This window comes from Myotis davidii, unplaced genomic scaffold (assembly GCF_000327345.1).
Source record: "Myotis davidii unplaced genomic scaffold, ASM32734v1 scaffold370, whole genome shotgun sequence".
Classification (NCBI taxonomy): domain Eukaryota; kingdom Metazoa; phylum Chordata; class Mammalia; order Chiroptera; family Vespertilionidae; genus Myotis; species Myotis davidii.
The window spans coordinates 6,509,333-6,529,302 of NW_006288615.1; the positions used below are offsets into that span (position 1 = coordinate 6,509,333).

The 19,970-nt window shown below is 36.7% G+C and overlaps 1 protein-coding gene across 1 annotated transcript in view; it reads left to right on the forward strand.

Moving 5' to 3' along the window:
- The first annotated feature begins 1,712 nt into the window (after positions 1-1,712).
- Positions 1,713-19,970, forward strand: part of RBM44 (RNA binding motif protein 44) — a 20,799-nt gene continuing 2,541 nt past the window's right edge. Inside the window, exons 1-12 of the mRNA XM_006760492.2 lie at positions 1,713-1,785; positions 5,156-6,741; positions 7,022-7,080; positions 8,801-8,977; positions 9,492-9,675; positions 9,769-9,791; positions 9,909-9,993; positions 11,785-11,899; positions 12,989-13,117; positions 15,913-15,992; positions 16,105-16,175; positions 17,258-17,546. Of these exons, the coding sequence (XP_006760555.1) occupies positions 1,713-1,785; positions 5,156-6,741; positions 7,022-7,080; positions 8,801-8,977; positions 9,492-9,675; positions 9,769-9,791; positions 9,909-9,993; positions 11,785-11,899; positions 12,989-13,117; positions 15,913-15,992; positions 16,105-16,175; positions 17,258-17,546 (2,871 nt within the window). The remainder of the gene's footprint in view (positions 1,786-5,155; positions 6,742-7,021; positions 7,081-8,800; positions 8,978-9,491; positions 9,676-9,768; positions 9,792-9,908; positions 9,994-11,784; positions 11,900-12,988; positions 13,118-15,912; positions 15,993-16,104; positions 16,176-17,257; positions 17,547-19,970) is intronic.

Genomic DNA, 19,970 nt, shown 5'->3' on the forward strand with positions numbered 1-19,970 from the left:
TGAATTGGAAGTTGAATACTTCATTACAGATAATTCCTAAGGTTCATAGCTGTATATTTTAATTTGTATGTTATAGGCACTTAGCACTTACTATGTATAAATCTCCATTGCTTCACACACAAGAGCAAAATAATATAAAAGACAGAAAAGTATTCCTCCTCCTAGGTTCCTAGTTCAGCCAGTGCACCCTCAATGATAATGAGTTCACTTTTACACGTAAGTCTAGTTATCCTGTCTCCTCTCCTTACCTCTCTTTTACTTGGGGACCATCCATACTTACTAGTCCTCGTAACTTGAGATGCTCTATTCTCTTTCCTGTTCCTTCTTAGTCTGTTAATCCTTACATGTGATTTAGCTTCTTAGATGTCATGATTTAGCTTAAATGTTACTTTCTTTGTAAGCTTTCCTTTACCTTTATCAATGCATCCCTGTGTTGTTCACTTATTGTTTACTTAATGTGATATTTGTAGCCCTCTGCAAGCATTTCTCTGGGAGCTCTCTGAAAAAGGATGGAGTTCATCCTCCCAAGCCACTAGTTCAGCAGATGGGCATCCACAGACCCCCTGGGGCTCAGAACCCACCATGGGGCAGGAAAAAAAAGTTTGTTCCCAGGCAATGAAAAAATCCTTTCTTTATGACACTATCCCTCACCCCCCCACATCCTCTGTCCAGTTGCCCTAGTCTTGGATCTGCTTCCTCCGAGCAGCCATGGCTGAGCTCCTGAGACAGGACCAGGGGCTGACAGGCCTCACAGCCTCACCAAGACACCCACCGACAGAGGGGCCAGGGCTGGCGCTTCGGGGTCGGGTGATGCTGCAGACACTTCGCCGGGAGCAGCAGTGTTCCCACAGGCTCTGCCCAGGTGCCCTCGAGGGAGGGACCAGAAAGGTCTTTGCGTGAGTGGAGGACAAGGGTTTCTGCCCGCCCAGCAGACACTGCACCCTGCTGCCTCCTGTCCCAGCCTAGGCCTCTGTCCACCACCTGAGCGGGGCTTCCCTGGCCTTGCTCAGCAGCACTGGCCCGACAAACCCCAGGGTGGCTGCTGAGAGCTCCAGGCCCAGCCCAAGTGACTAGCTTAGGCTTTCTCGTGTGGCAGCTGGGTTCAAGGAGCTACTGTCAGTAATTTTTTAAAACACCTTTAGGAAGTATAGTTTATTTCAGATGTACTAGTCAGTGATTTTAATGGTGCAACCATCAAATGTTTTGGAACATTTTTAATTCCTCAAGATCCCTTATGCCCATTTACAGCTAACCCTCTTCCTATACCCTACCTTAAAGGGCAGACACTAATCTACTTTCTCTATAAATTTGCTTTTTCTGTATACTCATTTATATGGAATCATAAAGTATGTGATCTCTTGCCTGACTTCTGTTTTTGAGATTAATCTACAAGGTTTCATGGGTCAGTAGTTTGTTCCTTTTCATTACTGAAAGATTATATGGATATACCATGCCATTGGTTTTTAATAAGTCCATAATTTGTTTTGGAAACATTTTTTTGGTGGCCTAGTACATTGTTTTATCTTTAATGTTCCTTAGAAATTTTGAAAGAATATGTCTTGGGTATTTAGTTTATTATCCCTATTATATTAGAATTTTTGACTCTAATTGTCACTTTGTCAAATTCTTGTTTTTCTAATATTTTTAAATGTAATTCTGAATACAATAATAGTTCAATATTTATACCCTTCTAGTATATACATCCTTGAGAGATGCAGGCCACTACAGTGATAAAGACAGCTGCTAACAAAGAGTACCACAATAATGGAGGAAACATCCAGAAAGGTAAGGGGACAGACCAGTTGGCTTTATTCTAGGAGGAGAGAGATGCTAAATATAATTGGGCTAGATAGTTCCCACTCCAGTGTTCCTACTCTTTAAACTTTCCTCCCAGTAATGTGGTTACTAAAATTCAGCAAGTTTTAACTTGGCAACCTCACTCCAGTGATTTTTAGTGAATATGGGCAGCCTATACAGGACCTATCAGGGACTTAGTGAATATGGGCAGCCTATACAGGACCAGAAGAGAGCATTTCCATCCAGCCAGGCCTTTGGGAACTGCGGATAGGCACAGTTGTCTTAAGTGGAAAGTGGGCAGGCTGACCTGTGCTACCCAAGTTGAATGTGATTTGACTGCACACAAATCTGAAATTTCTTTTTCTTTAGTAATGGTAGGAGAGAAAATAAGAAATGACAAGAGCATAAAAAGCAAGATAACTAAACTTTATATGCTTAGGATTGTACATGGTTTTAACTATTAAAAGGAGGGTAGAAAAATTGTAAATGCTATTTTAAGTCAGAATGGAAGTAATGAATTATTCAGCAAAGGAATTAATATAATTAACCATCCATTTTGGAAAAAATTAAGTTAGATTCCTACATTATGCTAGAAAGAAAAAATCTACATAGTGTAGAAGGGCTGTGTTGTATACACACACAATAAATTATAGAAGAATGCTATTGTTTTCTTTTTAGAAGAATACTTTTATAATCATGTGGTAGGAAAGGCCACAGAGACAAAACCCAGAAGTCAGAGAAGAAAGGACTGATCCATTTAACTAAATAACCTTAATAACCATAGTATGATATTATAAAAAGTAAAAGATAAGCAATAAACTAGGGAAAAGTCCCATTATAAATAAGAAAAAAAGAATTATCCAGAATATATAATGAACATATATACAAATCTCTTAAGAAAAATGCAATCAATCTATGAGTTTATAACAAGCTAATGCCACTTTTCTTAGCTCCAACCCCATATTTGTAACAGCCTATTAAACCAGCGATTTTCAACCTTTTTCACATAAGTTAATATTCTTTGCTGATCTGACAAAAAAATAGATATAATTTTGATTGATTTACCAAAAAATAATAATAGTAATTACCTACCCTTTTTGCTCCAAAGTGACTTTTTAAAAAATATATTTTATTGATTTTTTACAGAGATGAAGGGAGAGAGATAGAGAGTTAGAAACATCGATGAGAGAGAAACATCGATCAGCTGCCTCCTGCACATCTCCTACTGGGGATGTGCCCGCAACCCAGGTACATGCCCTTGACTAGAATCGAACCTGGGACCTTTCAGTCCGCAGGCCAACGCTCTATCCACTGAGCCAAACCGGTTTCGGCCCAAAGTGACTTTTTAAAAAAATCAAGTGCCTATACTTGCATATAAGGATTTCTGGAACCGAGAATTAACCAATCCATCACCAGCTTATGCAATGTGACCAGTAAGGTGCAACTCTATTAAATAACCTATATATTTATGGTTCACACTGGATGGCTATTGTTATGTTGGCTGTTGTTATTTTTTATTTGCCAATCTAAGGGTAAAGAGGTCAGTACCCCTGACTAGTCAGGTATTGTATGTTTTAAAAATTCTTGCAGCACACCGGTTGACAATTGCTGTCTTAGACATTTGAATCTGAATGTTTTATTGCTGACCTCAAACTCCACACGCCTGGAAATGAACTCATTATCTTCTCCCCCACACCTTAGCTTTTCTCCTTCATCTTCTAAATCAACTATTCTCTAGCTCCAAGTATTCCCATTCAACTGTAATACCAAGTTTTAAACCTTATCAGTATTTTAGAGCAGAGGTCCTCAAATTTTTTAAACAGGGTGCCAGTTCACTGTCCCTCAGACATTCCACACATGCGCACTGTGGGCCCGGGACGAGTCGGCTGCTAAGCAGGACAGGCAGCGGAGGCAAAAACACCCGGCGGGCGGATAAATGTTTTCGGCGGGCCGCATGTGGCCCACGGGCCATAGTTTGAGGACGCCTGTTTTAGAGCAATGTTTAAGCAGGTGGTGGCCAATTGATGAAGCATGAAATTAGTTTAGTTGATTGAAACCAACTTTTAAAAAATAAAACAAAATAGACGAGAAAATACATTGGACATAGACTAGTTACTGTTTTGTAAAATGTTTGTTTCACTTATTCACACACAGATGTATTGTCTACTGGATCTTGATATAAAATGTGTTTCTGATTGTGTTCTTGGGCAGTATATATATATATATATATTTGAAAGCCACTAATCTCTCTCTACCTCATCTACCATTCCTGATCAAACACCAAATCTTGTCAGTTGTGGAACTTTTATTCCAGCCCCACATCTGCACTCTTGGTCTGTCTGCCTCCAGTCTGCCCCTTCAAGTCTTCATTCTTATTGTTGCTCGAGTTGTTTAAACTCAATTTCATTCACATGACTGCCCTTTTCAGAAGCTTTCAGTAGTCCTCTGTAGCTTAGAATAAGAGCCAATCTCCTAAGAACATCATAAAAGGCCTTTTTTCTGTTCACTGCTCCGATCATTCCAGTAGAGCTATTTCACTCCAGACAAAGTGGCTTAATCTTTTCCTGAAAATGCCATATTATTTCACATAGCTCACTTTATAGGTGCTGTTCAATTTGCCTAAGGTAACTATTGTGTTTCAAAAACACTTTTTAAATGTAAAGTTTTCTCTGAAATTGGCTTCTCTTTTCTTCTCAAGAATTTACCTGCTCATCATCACAGCTCTGTCAGCACTCATTATACCTGTATTACATTTATGTGTGCTTTTCTTATTTGTGACCCTTATGAAAGCCGTAAGTATTTGGATACACCACCCATGTCTTTGTTGTTGTTTTACCACTAGAATCTTGACCACTCTCTTAGCTGGGGCTACCATAACAAAATACCATAGACTGGGTGGCTTAACCATACAGAGATACTTATCTCTCACAGTTCTGGAGGCTGAAAGTTCAAATCAGGGTACCAGTATGCTCAGGTTTTGGTAAGGGCTCTCTTCCTGGTTTGTCAATGGCTGCCTTCTTGCAGTGTCCTCCACACGTGGTGGGGAGAAAGAGAAAGCTCTCTGGCACTCATCCAGTCTTAAGGAACCCATCCTCATGGCCTCATCTAGCCCTGATTACCTCCCAAAGGCCCCATCTCCAGTTACTGTCACAATGGAAATTCAGGCTTTATTGTACAAATTTTGAGGGAGATACAATTTAGTCCATAGTGACAACCACAGAGGATATTTGTCATGGATAATGTAAAAGTATTCCTACGTTGGGAAGAGCTTGGACCAGATCACATCTGAGTTATATTTTACTGTTGAGATTCTGTAATGTCCCTGCTGTTAACATTTTATTCTTTTTTTTTTAATCAGATGAGCCTTCTAATCCTAAGAAAGGAAATTTGTCATCTTCCAGTGGTTGTAATGAAGCCAAAGTGACTTTTAGTGATGATGACTGGGATTCCTTGGCACTAGAACAAAGAGCTAATGACAAAGAAATCAGCAATATTGACAAAGTAGATTTACTGGAGCCATCTTTTACTGCGAGTTCAGATGCTAACATAGAGAGTACTCGCTGTCAGTCAAGGGAGTTTGAAGACAGTATTGACTATGTTTTCTTGAATGAAACATACTCTATACTTTATTCAGAGTCAAAATTAAAGAATGAAAGTCTTACTCGTTCAAATTCAGAATTAGGTTCTGAAATACAGAAAAGAGAGGAGATGTTTTTTGATATTTTAGAATATAAACTTAATAAGATTATTGACTTAGAAAAAATCAAGATTTCAGATGATGATTGTAAAGAAACTGTTGAAGATGTCCAGAAGTATGATGCAGATGAAGACTCACAGCAGGAAAAAAAATATCATAGTGCAGAAGAACAAGAATATCTGAGTAACCACTTATCTCTTGATCAAACAGAAACAAACATATCTAATTTGGAAGTTGTTGGGTTAAGAAGTTCAGGTTATGAAGTTAAACATGGTGGCAATCTAGAAGGTAATCATATTAAGTTGGAAAGTTCTAGCATCTCTTTAGATTCGATTGATGATTATGGACAAGAAGATTCACCTCATGTCTCCAAATATCAGAATTCTGTTATGTTAGGAGAACATCATAAACCAAAGCATGAAAAGTGTAAGGATCAAGAGACTAGTTTAATGTATCACACAGCATTTGATGAAATAATACTAAGGAATAGTCCAGAAAGCCAGGAATCTCCGTCTAAGAGTGGTTTCTTTAACCTTCAACAAGCATTAAAAACCAACATTTATACTGGCAAAATTAAATCTCAAGTAACTGAAAGTAAAGATTTTTGTGAAAATGCAACTGTTGAGAACAAAATATTACAACACCTTGAAAATCCTAGCACATTAGCACAGGAAAAAGCTTTAGAGACATTACTACAACCCTTTAAAGACTGTCAAACTTCCTGTACCTCTATTTGTGATGATTCAGTCATTTCTGCCTATGGACATTCACATTATAAAAGCCTGCCGAGCATTCCTACCTCAGTCCTAGATTTTTCTGTTATTCCACCAAGGATTGGAGCCAAAGATAATCAGGCAATGAAAGAAGATCGCTCCCTAAAAGTTACTAATGACAGTGCCACAAATAAAATGTGCTTTCATAGTATAGAAGGAACACATCCCAAATTTGCAACAGAGGCAGCTAAGTGCCCAATCACACTTAATCAGACAGTGGATGTTAGCACTGATTTCAGGGCTTGTTTCACAAGCAGCAGAGCGACAAGTACAAGACCTTCTGTAGTATCTACATCCAGCAACACAGAGATAACCATGATGAATAAAAAACGCCCTGGTGAATGGCAAAGGGGGAAACAAAGAAGTGTGGGTTGTAATACAGATTGGTCATACAGTCAAGACAATGAAGATACACCAATGGCTGTGACAAAAGGATCAGGCAGTTTAAAACCTAATGGAAATTTCTTAAATAAGGTAAAACCAATATAATTAATAATAGAATTTTATTTGACTTTATAAAGAGGCAGTGTGTGCTAATGTAAATTGAAGTTTAGCAGAGAATACTAAGGCTTTTGTGAGAAAATGCTAGATAAGGGAACAAGTGGATAGATTGCTGCCAACCCTATCCTTTTCTCGTGGCTGCTGTTGCCACTAAGTCCATTAGTAATTGGGTTTTACATTTTACCAGTTTGGAACCTCAGAACATGTGTTGTTTGGCATATAGTTCTAATATGATTTTAAATCATGTTTGCAGGATTCCCTGGAATCAAGAAAAACACCTGCTATTATAAACTTAAAGGAACATCCTGAGAGGTAAGTTAGATATATAAGCTTGCAGATACACATGGGGGAAAAATCAAAATAGTAATTTGCTTTTTGTAGGGTACTCAACCATCTATCTATCTATCTATCTATCTATACATGTATATGAGATAGATATATACATGTATAGATAGATAGATATAGATATATATGTATAAAAGCCTAAGCGACTGTTTGGCTGACCAGTAGCTATGACATGCACTGACCACCAGGGGGCAGATGCTCAGCACAGGAGTTGCCAAGCTGGGGTTCTTGAGTGATGCACCCGGAACCAGAGAGGAGGGAACCCGATTCCAGGTATGTCACCCAAGAACTGCCCTCTCTAGTCTCGCAATCTGGGACCCCTCGGGGGATGTTGGAGAGCTGGTTTCGCCCAATCCCCATAGGCCAGGCCGAGGAACACCCACCAGTGCACGAATCTGTGCACCGGGCCTCTAGTATAGAATAATAGCTTAAAGGAACTTAAGAGATCATCTGCTTCAGCCATTTGCCTGCATACAAAAAAATACTAGGATAATATAGAATGTGAAAGTTTTCTCACTTACTGAGATTTCAGTCTCAGTAATTCCTTTAGAAACTCATGGCATCTTTATTCAACCCAAATCCATACTGATTTAGTTACTCAATTTTCTTTGATTTGATCCCCTGTAGACCAAAATAAAATAGCACCTTTGGAAAATGTTATATATATGAAGAAGGAAATAGCTACGTTCACTTGGATGCTTTAATCTTGATTTTAATTCATTGTATAATGTACTTTGCACTTATTAGATACCCTTAGAATTCAGAACACTATGGTGAACTAGGAGGTGGGGGTAGGGAAAAGGGTAGTCTCTGAGAAGCCAAATTAGTTTTCATGCTCTGAAGTCATTCACTTTTTACTTCATTCTTCTGAGTTTAATTCGGTATTCAATCCTATAAAATTAAATAACAGAGTTGGTTTCCTGACACAGCCGTATTGAGAAAAGTTAAGAATGGCAACTAGTAGCAAGAACTGTTATCATTCAGAAAATGTAGTGCTTTGGGGCTTTTTTATAAAATAACACAAAATATTTGCTTATAATAATGACAGTTATTAAGAAAAAAGTCTGCTATGTCTGTTTTCTATTAACCCCTTCCCCGGCAGAAACGTGTATACTCGTTTTCACAAAATGTTCTTTTTCAGTCGTCGACGAGTATACTAAGAAAATATGGTAAAAAAAATATGGTTTATAGGAAGACGAGTTACAAACTGTTTTCATAACCAGCATCAAAAATACTATATAGAACCAAAATAAAAAAATTAGTCTGAAAAAGAAACGTTTTTAACAAAAAAATGTTGGGGAAGGGGTTAAAAAGGTAACACATTTAAGAACAGTTTCCATCTAGAATGCGTATAACTTTAAAATGTTGGCCAAGGCTTGATTTAGGTTGAAAAACCTATTGATTCTGGATAAAGTCAGTACTTTACTTTGGAATTCTTTTTCATAAAAGAAATTTTGAATGTGAGAATTATTTATTTCCTTTGAGTTCTAGAAATAATATATTTAGCTTTGACTCTTGACATTTCTGCTTTCCGTGGTTGTAATGTATTCCTATAGACTTTCCATGTCTGGTAGAAATTGATTTAAACTTGACAGGGAAATGTAAGAACTTAAAAACTGTTTCTAGAGGCACATCATTAACAGAAAAATATTGGAGATCTTACCTAACCTAGTTTTTTATTTTAAAGGGAACCTCAATTTTGGAAAGAGTTGGAGAAGAATTTGCCATCAAAGTGCTGTCAGAAAACAATGCAGAGAGCCATCAAAGCAGAGTTGCACCTTTTAAATATTCACTATCAGCTGTGTCATCGCCATTGTAGTGATATCTACAAACTTGTAATGGAAAATAGGGAAGGATTAAATAGGTGATTGTTAAATTTAAATCTGTGTCATCTTAGAAATTTATCACTAGCTTTAAATTCTAGAAAATTTCTTTAGTTTCATATTTGAAAGGCAAAAGCAGGAGTAGATTATAACTAGATTTTAAAATATAGTACACTTGAATTTCATGAAGAGACAACAGTGCATGTTGGGATGATGAATCCAGTAAAAAGATAGATTTGATGTTTCTTATGAAGTCCAAGTATGGACAAAGTAAGTTGCAGGGTTTCGCATGACATCCCATCACATTCTCTCTGGCTTATATAATGGGGATTGCTGGTACTGCTTCTATTTTATCTTCTGTGGTTCATTTTGTTTTATTAAACATTTAAAAGAAAATATTTATTTTAATATATATTTTTTTTATATTTTATTGATTTTTTAGAAAGAAAATATTTTAAAGATCTGATAGAATTAGAACTAAGTATATAAGGTAATATTAGTGTTAAATGGATGACTTCAGCCTAAATCAGTTTTGTGAACTTAACTTTTAAACAGGAATTTGTCAACTAATTCTACTAAAAAGGAACTGGGATCAGCACTACTGTCTGTTTTGGGAGACTTAAAAGTTAAATATGTAAGCTTGAAAGAAAAAGTAAACAAGGGCATTCCACTGGAAGAGCTGCCCCCTCTGTCAGTAGAATCAAAACTATTATCTACCTTCTCTACTTTTGCTTCCAGGGTATGTATTTATGTCTTAGGAATACAATTTTTACTTTCTTTAGACAAAAGATTTTAAACTAAAAGATTTTTCTTCCCTTTTTTGTCTTTCCAGCTAATGAAAAAAGAATCACATGTGTAAGTTAAGGTTTAATTTGATCTTAAAAATTGCTTAATTTAGTTAATTTTAAGTTTTCTGTTTTGGTCCTTATTTAAGACATTGACAAATCTTTAATGAAATGTTTATCTGTTTAGCTTTTCAGGAGCAGATTCTGAACTAGATAATCAAAGTACATGTGATGTTGATGTGTCTTCAAGCCTGAAAAAGACACTCTCTCAAGTGAGGTTTTTTAGTTCATCAGTGTAAATCTGTGATTTTATGGCTTAAGTGAAGTAAACTATAATTTGCAGAAGTTCTTACATCCTTCTTTTCATTTAACTGGCTTACTTTGTGTACTGCTATTTGAAGGATATAACTGATTAGAAGGAACATATGTCCTAATCAAACAGATGTCAACAGTATATGTTGAGACCATGACCATATAATGTATCCTTATACCAGTAGATTTAAGGATGAAACGTAATGACGTTCATATGGTGAGATACAAACCTGGACTGTCTCAGGCAAACCATGACTTATGCCCACCATCATGTTGACCCAGTGTGATAAAAACTAATATCTTAGATAATTTGTTTATTGAGGTAGAGCAAAATAATGTCATTCATTTTAGACAGGGCAAAGTTTTAATTCTTCCTTTATTAACATGATGGATACAATTTTAATATCCTTTTCGTAGGTTTTCTTGACCTCTCTTGGTCCCAAGGAAATGTTCTTCACAAATTGTGAAGTGCTATAGAATCATAAATTAGATTCCCTTATCAAGAGAGGCAGTGGGGTAGGATAGCTGATGTTTATTTTTACTTTCTGACTTTGGTTTTAACCCTGAGGTTATATTATATGGGTAGTTTTATATAATAAGATGCATTCTCAAGCCAAAAGTGGATACTTAATTGGTTTACATTTCTTTCTATTAACGTAAGTAATTAAAAGTAAATTACTTTAGCAATTTATTCCGCCATTGTACTCAACCCTATTATACACAAAGAATTAACAGATCTAAAAACAGATTTGGATATTCTCACATTTCTTACGTAGTTTACTTAACTTGTTTATTTCATGATATAAAATGTTCTAGAGAGGTTGTGTTTCATCATTGTAATGGTAGCAGTGGTATAACCTCATTTAGGGAAGAACAATAAATTATTTTTAAAACTACAAGATGTAGATAGACATAATTTTTATGATCTAAGCTTTGGCTGTAAAACAGTATCTTTAAAAAATGTTTTTTGATTTTATAGAGGATAGAGAGATAGAAACATTGATCAGCTGCCTCCTGGATGCCCCTTACTGGGGATGGAGCCAGAAAACAGAGCATGGTAATTGAGCTCCTAAACTCCAATCTGTGAAATCTTGGTCATGGGTCGATGCTTAGCCACTGAGCAACACCAATCACAACAATATTTTAAGTTGTGATCATATTGTAATATCTGTCTCATTAAATTAACAGGTTATGCCTGAAAGCCAGTGTAGTGTAGTGTGTCTAAATTTTAGTTACTTATGTACCATCTTCACAATTTTCCATAGCCATACATTGCCTGTAATATTACTTGCTTTGTGTTCTTCTTTAAACAGTTCTCCTTTTTAAATAAACTTATGTAAAGAGTAACTTATTTACTATTATATTTGGGAAAGAAACATTACTTCCCATAGATATAAGCCATATTAAATACATAATTTAAATGCTAATATGGAAAGTACTTATATGTATATCTTCAAAAATCATCTGAATTACTTCAAGAGTGTGTATGCCACACTTTGCTAAATAATGGTAGTGTTAGCATATAGTCACTATACACAGACTAGGGTCATTCAGATCCTAATTCTCATGAACTGTATGACGTTCAGTTTGCTCACCTGCAGATGTGAGTGGAGAATGATTTTGCTCTCAGAGCCTTCATTGTTGTGAGGGCTAAGGCCAGTGAATAGTGCCACCACATAGTAAGAGCACCATAACTATTAATCCTTTCATTGCTTTTATTATTTCATTGCTTTTATTATTCTAATCCTCAGGTGTCTTTATTATCTGACAATAGTCATCCTAAACAAGGTACATCATCCAAGGAAGATGATTTAAAAAATGGTGATATAGATGGATACTTTAGTCAACTGAAATTTGATGATAAAGGTCAGTATAAAAATGTATTGTCTTGTGTCATTGCCAGAAAAAAATAAGGTTTAAAATGTCCCTAGTGCCCATTCATTAAATCAAAATAAATATTCTTAATTGACTGAATGGCATCATTCTGATTATGAATGGTATGTTCTTTTTGCATGTACTTGGCATCTTTAAGATTACTTTATACTATCTATAATAATGAAAGTGTAATATGCTAATTATACCAGACATCCTTCCGGACAACCTTCTGGATGAGGCCATGGCGCCGAGGCAGAGGGGGCCGCCGTGGCAGGGGCCGAGCCCCTTGCACAGAATCTGTGTATCGGGCCTCTAGTATCTGATAATGCCAAATAATAATACAGACTTTTATTCTTCTTGTTCATGTCTCACAATCTAAAAATTCTTCTGTCCAATTTGTATTTCTGCAAATTGTGTAATATTTTTTATTTTGTTTTCTATGAAAAAAGATGATCATTCCAAAAAGATCACTAATTCAATTTTTAAAGAAATAAAGAGCTGCAGTACTGTTTAATATTTTTTAGACATTTATTGTTAGTCTGTGTAGAAAGATGATACAAATCTCTTTAATAAAGAATAATTTAAAAATCTGAAAAACAAGACTAGAGATTGGTGTTAAAGGAACACTGGGAAGCAGATCACTCAGACTGAAAAGTACTTTTCATTTAGGGACTGCTGAAAATCCCTTCTCAGAGAATCAGCTCCACCCCCATCCTCGCCTGAGGACATGCTTCCATTGATTCTAGAGGAAGGGGGGAGGGGCGAGAGAGAAAGAGAGAGAGAGAGAGAGAGAGAGAGAGAGAGAAACATCAATCTGTGGCCCCCATACACACCTCAACCAGGGATTGAACCAGAAACCTGGGTATGTGTGCGGACTGGGAATCAAACTCACAACCTTTTGGCGTATAGGACAATGCTCCAACCACCTGAGCCACCCAGCCAGGGCCCTTCTCAGAGAATCTTTATGCTTGGTTCTCCTATTTTGCTGATAATTTATTTTTATACTTAAAACTAGTAATTGTCATCATGCTCAGAGGGCAAGCTTACATTATTCATAGCTACTTGTGTTCAATCTTTTAGATCCCAAACATTATCAAGAAACAAGTGAAGACTGGTTTGATGCTAAAGAGAGCCTGACAGGAGTTGACTGCTCAGGAATACAAGAAAATCAAATAGAACAAGACAAATGGGATCCAAACTTTACATCTGGTTGGTCCTTAACAGTTTACTAAGAAATCCTACCCTAGCTCTGTTTATTTATTTATTTATTTAATCTTTATTGTTGAAAATATTATATATGTCCCCCTTTTTCCCCCATTGACCCTCTCCAGCCCACCCGCACCTCCCCAGGCCTTCACCAATCCATTGTCTGTGTCCATGGGCCATGCTTATATCCATATAAGTTAACCTGGCTCATTTTTAAAATAGTACTTACTGTCTTGTTATTGGGGGGGACTAAGCTGTTTTAAAATTTTATTTCAGTTTGTGGATTTTCTTTATAAATATAAAAAATGAGAAAATTAGCCATTTAGAGGTCATTTCTCTTTCAGAAAACTGCTAAAAGCTTAAATCTGCCCTGGCCAGTGTGGCTCAGTGGTTGGAGCGTCAGCTCATGAACTGATAGGTCAGGGGTTTGATTTCTGGTCAAGGGCATGTACCTCGGTTGCAGGTTCAATTCTCAGCCCCTGTTGGAACGTGTGTGGGAGGCAACCAATCAATTTGTCTCTCACATCAATGTTTGTCTCTCCCTCCCTCCCCCACTCCCACTCTTCTCCCTCTTCCTTTCCTCTTCCATCCCTTCCACTCTCTCTAAAAAAAAAAAAAAAGGCAATGGAAAAAATACCTTCTGGTGAGGATTTTTTTAAAAAAGCAACCAAGGAATGTATCAATAAGTGGAACTACAAAGCAATCTTTCTCTCTCTCAAAAAATCAATTAAGTAAAAAACATTTTTTAAGTATGAGAAAATTTAAATTACCTGAAGTGTCTCCAACCTACAATAATCACTATTAATATTCTTTACCATTCTTTTATGTATTTTATGCATATATTTAATACACATATATAGTTTTAAATAAGTGACATTATATAATCTAGTTTTATTGTAATTACTTTTTTCCTTGCATTTTTCTCCATATTACTAACCACATACTGTGTATTTTTCTTACTTAATATATTGACTGTCTTCCCACACTCACACGTGAGGCCAAGAATTGTTTATGCTTTGTTCACTGCCTACCCTGAGTGCCCCTGGGGTATTTAGTAGATATATTACACTAGTACAAGGGGTGGTGATGGGTATGATGTATGTCTCTTGATTCCTATTCACTTACCTTTTCTATTGTGCTCTTTTCTCACCCTAATGTAAAAATATAAATTATAAAGGCAAATAGTTTCACTATTTTCTCTATACAGCACATTATAAACCAAAGAAATTATCAAGTTAAGTTAATGAAGAAGAGTAGGTATTATTGCCTAGAGAGGAAGAATTCTACCTGAATTTTAGCACCACCACTGACTAGATTTGTGACCTAAACTCCTAAGACTTCAGTAACCTCATCTAGAAATGGAAATGATAACAGTTGTACCTCACAGGGTGGGTGGAACATTACATGAGATGACACATAGAAAATGCTTGGCATAGTGTCTGGATATGGGAAGCACTCAGTAAGGGTTAGGTTGTTATTATATATTGAAAATAAAAATTGTAATTATCCCATTATAAATAAAAACTACTTTAAGAATTCATTCAACAAATATTTATTATGTACCTCTCTATGTGCCAGGTATAGGATTTGGTAGTAGCTTGAAAAAAAATCTCAATTCAGTGAATCCTTTTTTATTTCAGACCAGGTTCTCCTAAAAGTACAGTCTGAGCCCTGACCAGTTTGGCTCAATGGATAGAGCATCGGCCTGCGGACTCAAGGGTCCCAGGTTTGATTCTGGTCAAGGGCATGTACCTTGGTTGCGGGCACATCCCCAGTGGGGAGTACGCAGGAGGCAGCTGAATCGATGTTTCTCTCTCATCGATGTTTTTAACTCTATCCCTCTCCCTTCCTCTCTGTAAAAAATCAATAAAATAAAAAGAAAATTTTAAAAAAAGTACAGACTGAAAATGCAGTCCAGGACTTTTGAATAATCTATAATCCTAGTATTTGTGATTTCTAAAATAGTGCTATCTAAATCAAGTTCTTTGACCTCCCCCCATTCTATGTGCCATTACTATTACACAGCTATATCCCAGCTGTTGATATTGTCTGACTTAAAGGCTTTCTTGGTGTGGTTTTCCCCAGCAAAGTCATGTGAGTCAGGAAAGCCCTGGCCAGCGTTAGGGTGGGCTGGGATCCTGTGTGCATGCCACATCTTAGCACTTCTCTGGGCATAGACAAGTGAAGACAGTCTTCATTATGGTGTAATTAATTACTCTTAACTTATGGATCCATTTTTGAGCTACAAGAGACTTTAATATCAATGAATCCAATCACTTTATTTTTAAGATGATATGATTAATGCCCAGAAATGTTAAAACTTTTCTCCAGGCTCTTGGTCTTCAGTCTAGTGCTGATATTTGCTAATTATGACTCTATAATAAGTGTTATGATAATCTATATATATATAATAGCCTAAGCGACCAGCCGATCAGTAGCTATGATGTGCACTGACCACCAGGGAGCAGGCACTCAATGCAGGAGCTGCCGAGCTGGGGTGACTTGGTACCTGCGGTTCTCAGATAACGCACCCGGAACCAGAGAGGAAGGAGCCCCATTCCAGGGTGCATCATCAATACCCGAGAACCACCCTCTCACAATCCAGGACCCCTCAAGAGATGTCAGAGAGCCAGTTTTGGCCCAATCCCTGCAGGCCAGGGCGAGTGACCCCCCCACCCCCCACCAGTGCATGAATCCGTACACTGGGCCTCTAGAAAAAAAAAGTAACAATTCTCACTTAAAAATATCGACATAATAATGGTTATCTTCTGTTTTGTGTTATGTTTTTCTATAAGCAGAAATTAAGAATGCTGAACCCTTACAAAGAGATAAAGGTTATTTGGTACATGTTGGCGGTCTCTGCCCTTCTGTATCTGAGGTATGCTAGGATTTATTTTTTGAGCTTTATTTTCAAATTTGTTAGGTGTTCATATTTTGATTATTTATTGTTGTTTTCTACCTTTCACAAACTTTTATTTCTCTTCTTTTAGGCTGATTTAAGGTCTCATTTTCAAAAATATCAAGTTTCTGAAATTTCAATTTATGATTCTTCTAATTACAGGTATATTTTCTAAATTCAATAAGTGTGCATTTGCTAAGTGTCTGCTGTGGGCCAGAGGCTGTGTACTAGACATTAACCAAGTGGTGATAGGGCCATTCTAGTAGAGCTTCCCTGACTCCAGTAAAGGGACACATGTGGACAAGCAGCTTCAATCATTAACTGGTGCTGCTCTTCATCGGGTCTTTTTCATGGTACTTTTCACCTTGTTACTACTGACACGTAGCAGTTACTGGATGTGTGCACTTGATCTTGTGTCACAGTGGCAGTGGAGTGCTTTAGTCAAGAGAATGGGCTCCACAGCTCTGTGGCTGGGTTTAGTTCCCAGCTCTATCAATACTTGCATAAATTTGGACAAATTACTTAATCTTTCTGTACCCCAGGCTCTTTATAAAGTAAGAATAGTAATTCCAGTACCTTCATTGCTCTGAAACTGTTTTCAGTTAAATAAAGCAGTAAGGCCGAAACTGGTTTGGCTCAGCGTCGGCCTGCGAGCTGAGGGTTCCCGGGTTCGATTCCGGTCGGGGGCATGTGCCTGGGTTGCGGGCACGTCCCTAGTGGGGGGGCATGCAGGAGGCGGCTGATCGATGTTTCTCTCTCATCGATGTTTCTGACTCTCTGTCTCTCTCCCTTTCTCTCTGTGAAAAATCAATAAAATAAGTAAAAAAATAAATAAATAAATAAATAAAATAAAGCAGTAAGAATAAAGCATGGCATGTAGCAGGTGCTCAGAAAACTGTACCTTTATTATTTTTATTATAATTCTTAGTCGATATTTTTATACTCTATTTTTAGGTAGATAACTTTACCATATGTATATAACCATATATATGTATGTTGCCACTTTCTATTTTGTGACATTGCCATAACATTCAAAAGTATCAAATTCTAATGCCGAGAGCTCAGTGGAAATACCTTTACTGTTTTATCACTAAACATGATAGCTGTTCATTTCAGACATTAAAACTTTATCAATTAAGAAAGGATCCTATTTGTAGTCGAGGTTGAAATTTATTAAAAATAGGTGTTTAATTTTGTCTTAAATGGAGTCACTTAAGACGTGCTTTTCTATTTTTATATTTTAGATATGCATCTCTTGCTTTAAAAAAAAACAATGATGCAAAGTCTGCTGCGAAAGAAATGAATGGGATAGAAATAAATGGGAAACCAGTAAATGTGCGACTTGTTAAAAGTCCTGGAGAATGTACATCGCCACTTTCCTCCAAAAGTGGAAGGAGAATTAGTTTGAATAGTTTGGAGAAAAGCACCAACAAAGACATCAGCTCAGCTTCCTCTGCTCCTAGATTGCCCAGAACTCGGCCAAGGCAGCTGGGATCCGAGCAAGACAGTGAATTTTTCCATTTCGACCAAGAGGTTAGTTTTCCTGGTTAGCTCCTTTAAATGGATTGTGTGTGCCACATTGAAGTAAATAGCTGTGTAGAACAAATGACTCTAAAATTATCAATCTTAAAATCGGAATGAGAAAGTCATTCTGAATGATTTTTAACTGTGGATCCACCCTAACCTGCTTTTATATGACTCTAGTTCTCCTGAGGGAAAACGTAGATCTTTGCAGACCTAGCTACAGAAAAACTCATTTCCCTTTAACTTTAACTAGGTTCATTGCCAGTGCTTTGCAGTATTTTATCTCTTCATTTGTGGACCATACTACATCATTCTTTTTAACACAACCTTATCTCATACTTCTTAAAACCATTTAATGTAGTCATTTAATTATATATGCCCTCATCTTTAAAAACCACATGGGAAGTGATGAAGTTGCCTGAGTCACTCTTCTTTCTCCCAAACAAGTAGTTTATATACAATGTCTTGATTTCTTTGTTTCTCTTCATCTGACTTTAGCAAAATGCCTGGCATCACTTAGGCATTCCATCATTTTTTTTTTATTTTTCATACAGTAAAATCTACTTTGTTTGGTGTCTGTGTGTTTACACAAATGCATATAGACATGTGGTTACATGTGTGTTGCATTTGTACAGACACCAAACAAGATAGTCCAGATACAGAATAGTCCATGCCAAAACACTCTCTTGTGCTCCTCTGTTTCCTCTTGCTATGTTTTTACCTTTTCCAGAATGCCATACCAATGGAATAGTATGTGGCCTTATTTGTTTGGCTTCTTCCACTTACTTTGGTGCATTTGAGATAGATGTATTGTGTGGTAGCAGCAGTTCCTGCTCATATTTTGACCATTTTTATTGTGTTGTTTATTTTCTTATTACTGAGTTCTGAGAGTTTTTTTATGTTCTGACTATAAATTCTTTACCTGCTAGATATGTGGTTTGCAAGTACTTTATATACTTTGTCTTTTCATTGGTTTAATAGTATCTTTATCAGAACAATAGTTTTTAATTTTGTTGAAGTACCATTTATCCATTTTTTTCTTTATTAACTTGTGCTTTTAGTGTTGGATTTAAGAAACCCTTCTCAGAAAGATTTTGAGTGAATTTGTATGTAATGTGTAAGATATGAATTGAGGTCATTTTTTTCTTTGTTTTTGTTTTACGTATGGAAGTGTTCTAGCATCACTGTTGAAAAAGACTATCCTATCTCCACTGAATTATCTTTATACTTTTGTTAAAAATCAGTTGATCATACTTGTATGGGTCTATTTCTAGACTAACTGTTCTCTTCTATGGATCTGTTTATCTATATTCACCAATACTACACTATGTTGATGATTGTAGCTTTATTGTAAGCCTTGGTATCAAGTAGAATGAGTCTTCCAGCTTTGTTCATTTTCAAAATTGTTTTGCCTATTCTAGTTTCTGACTTTCTGTATAAATTTCATAATTCAACTTGTCAGTATCTACCAAAAACTCCTACTTTGATTTTTACTGAGATTATATTGAGTCTATAGATCAGAGCAGATCCCTTTTTAGTAAGTGGATGAAAGAAATACTTGTTGGATAAGACAAAGGCATCTCTTCTAACTATGTCCTTTATTCCATCCTTTCCATAACTCTATTCTTGGAGTTACCCCAATTCTTTTCTGTACTATTAGTGATTCCATTTCTTCATGCAGACTTTTCTTGCTACTTAGAGTCATCTAGAACTCTTCCTATCCTGGCAAGATTTTCACTTGACTTTTCATTCTTTTGAAGTTACCCTTCCTATTTGCCCTGTGTTTTTACTGCCAAACTTCCCAAATTTTTGTCTCTTAAATTTTAACTGCTTTTTTCGTTCTCACTAGTGACCTTTTTATTGGTCTTTCCCCCCATTGACCTTTTTTTTGACCACCTAGCCTCTTTGACTCTTTTTTTAAAAAATATACTTTTATTGATTTCAAAGAGGAACAGAGAGGGAGAGAGAGATAGAAACATCATTGATGAGAGAGAATCATTAATTGGCTGCCTCCTGCATGTCCCACACTGGGAATCCAACCCGTAACCTGGGCATGTGCCCTGACCGGGAATCAGTGACGTTCTGGTTCATAGGTCGATGCCCAACCATTGAGTCACACTGGCCAGGCAAGCCTTTTTGACTCTTGATTATCCCTTTCTCAAAAATCATTTTTTTTCATCTCAGTGACACTCATGTTTTTTTTAAAAAATATTTTATATGTTTTTATTGATTGCAGAGAGAGGAAGGGACAGGAAAATCAATGATGAGAGAGAATCATCAATTGGCTCCCTCCTATATGCCCCCTACTGGGGAATTGACCCCGAAACCTGGGCTTATGCCCCGACCAGGAATTGAACCATGACCTCCTGGTTCATGAGTCAATGCTCAACAACTGAGCCACACTGGCTGGGGAAGGGGATTTTTTTATTTATT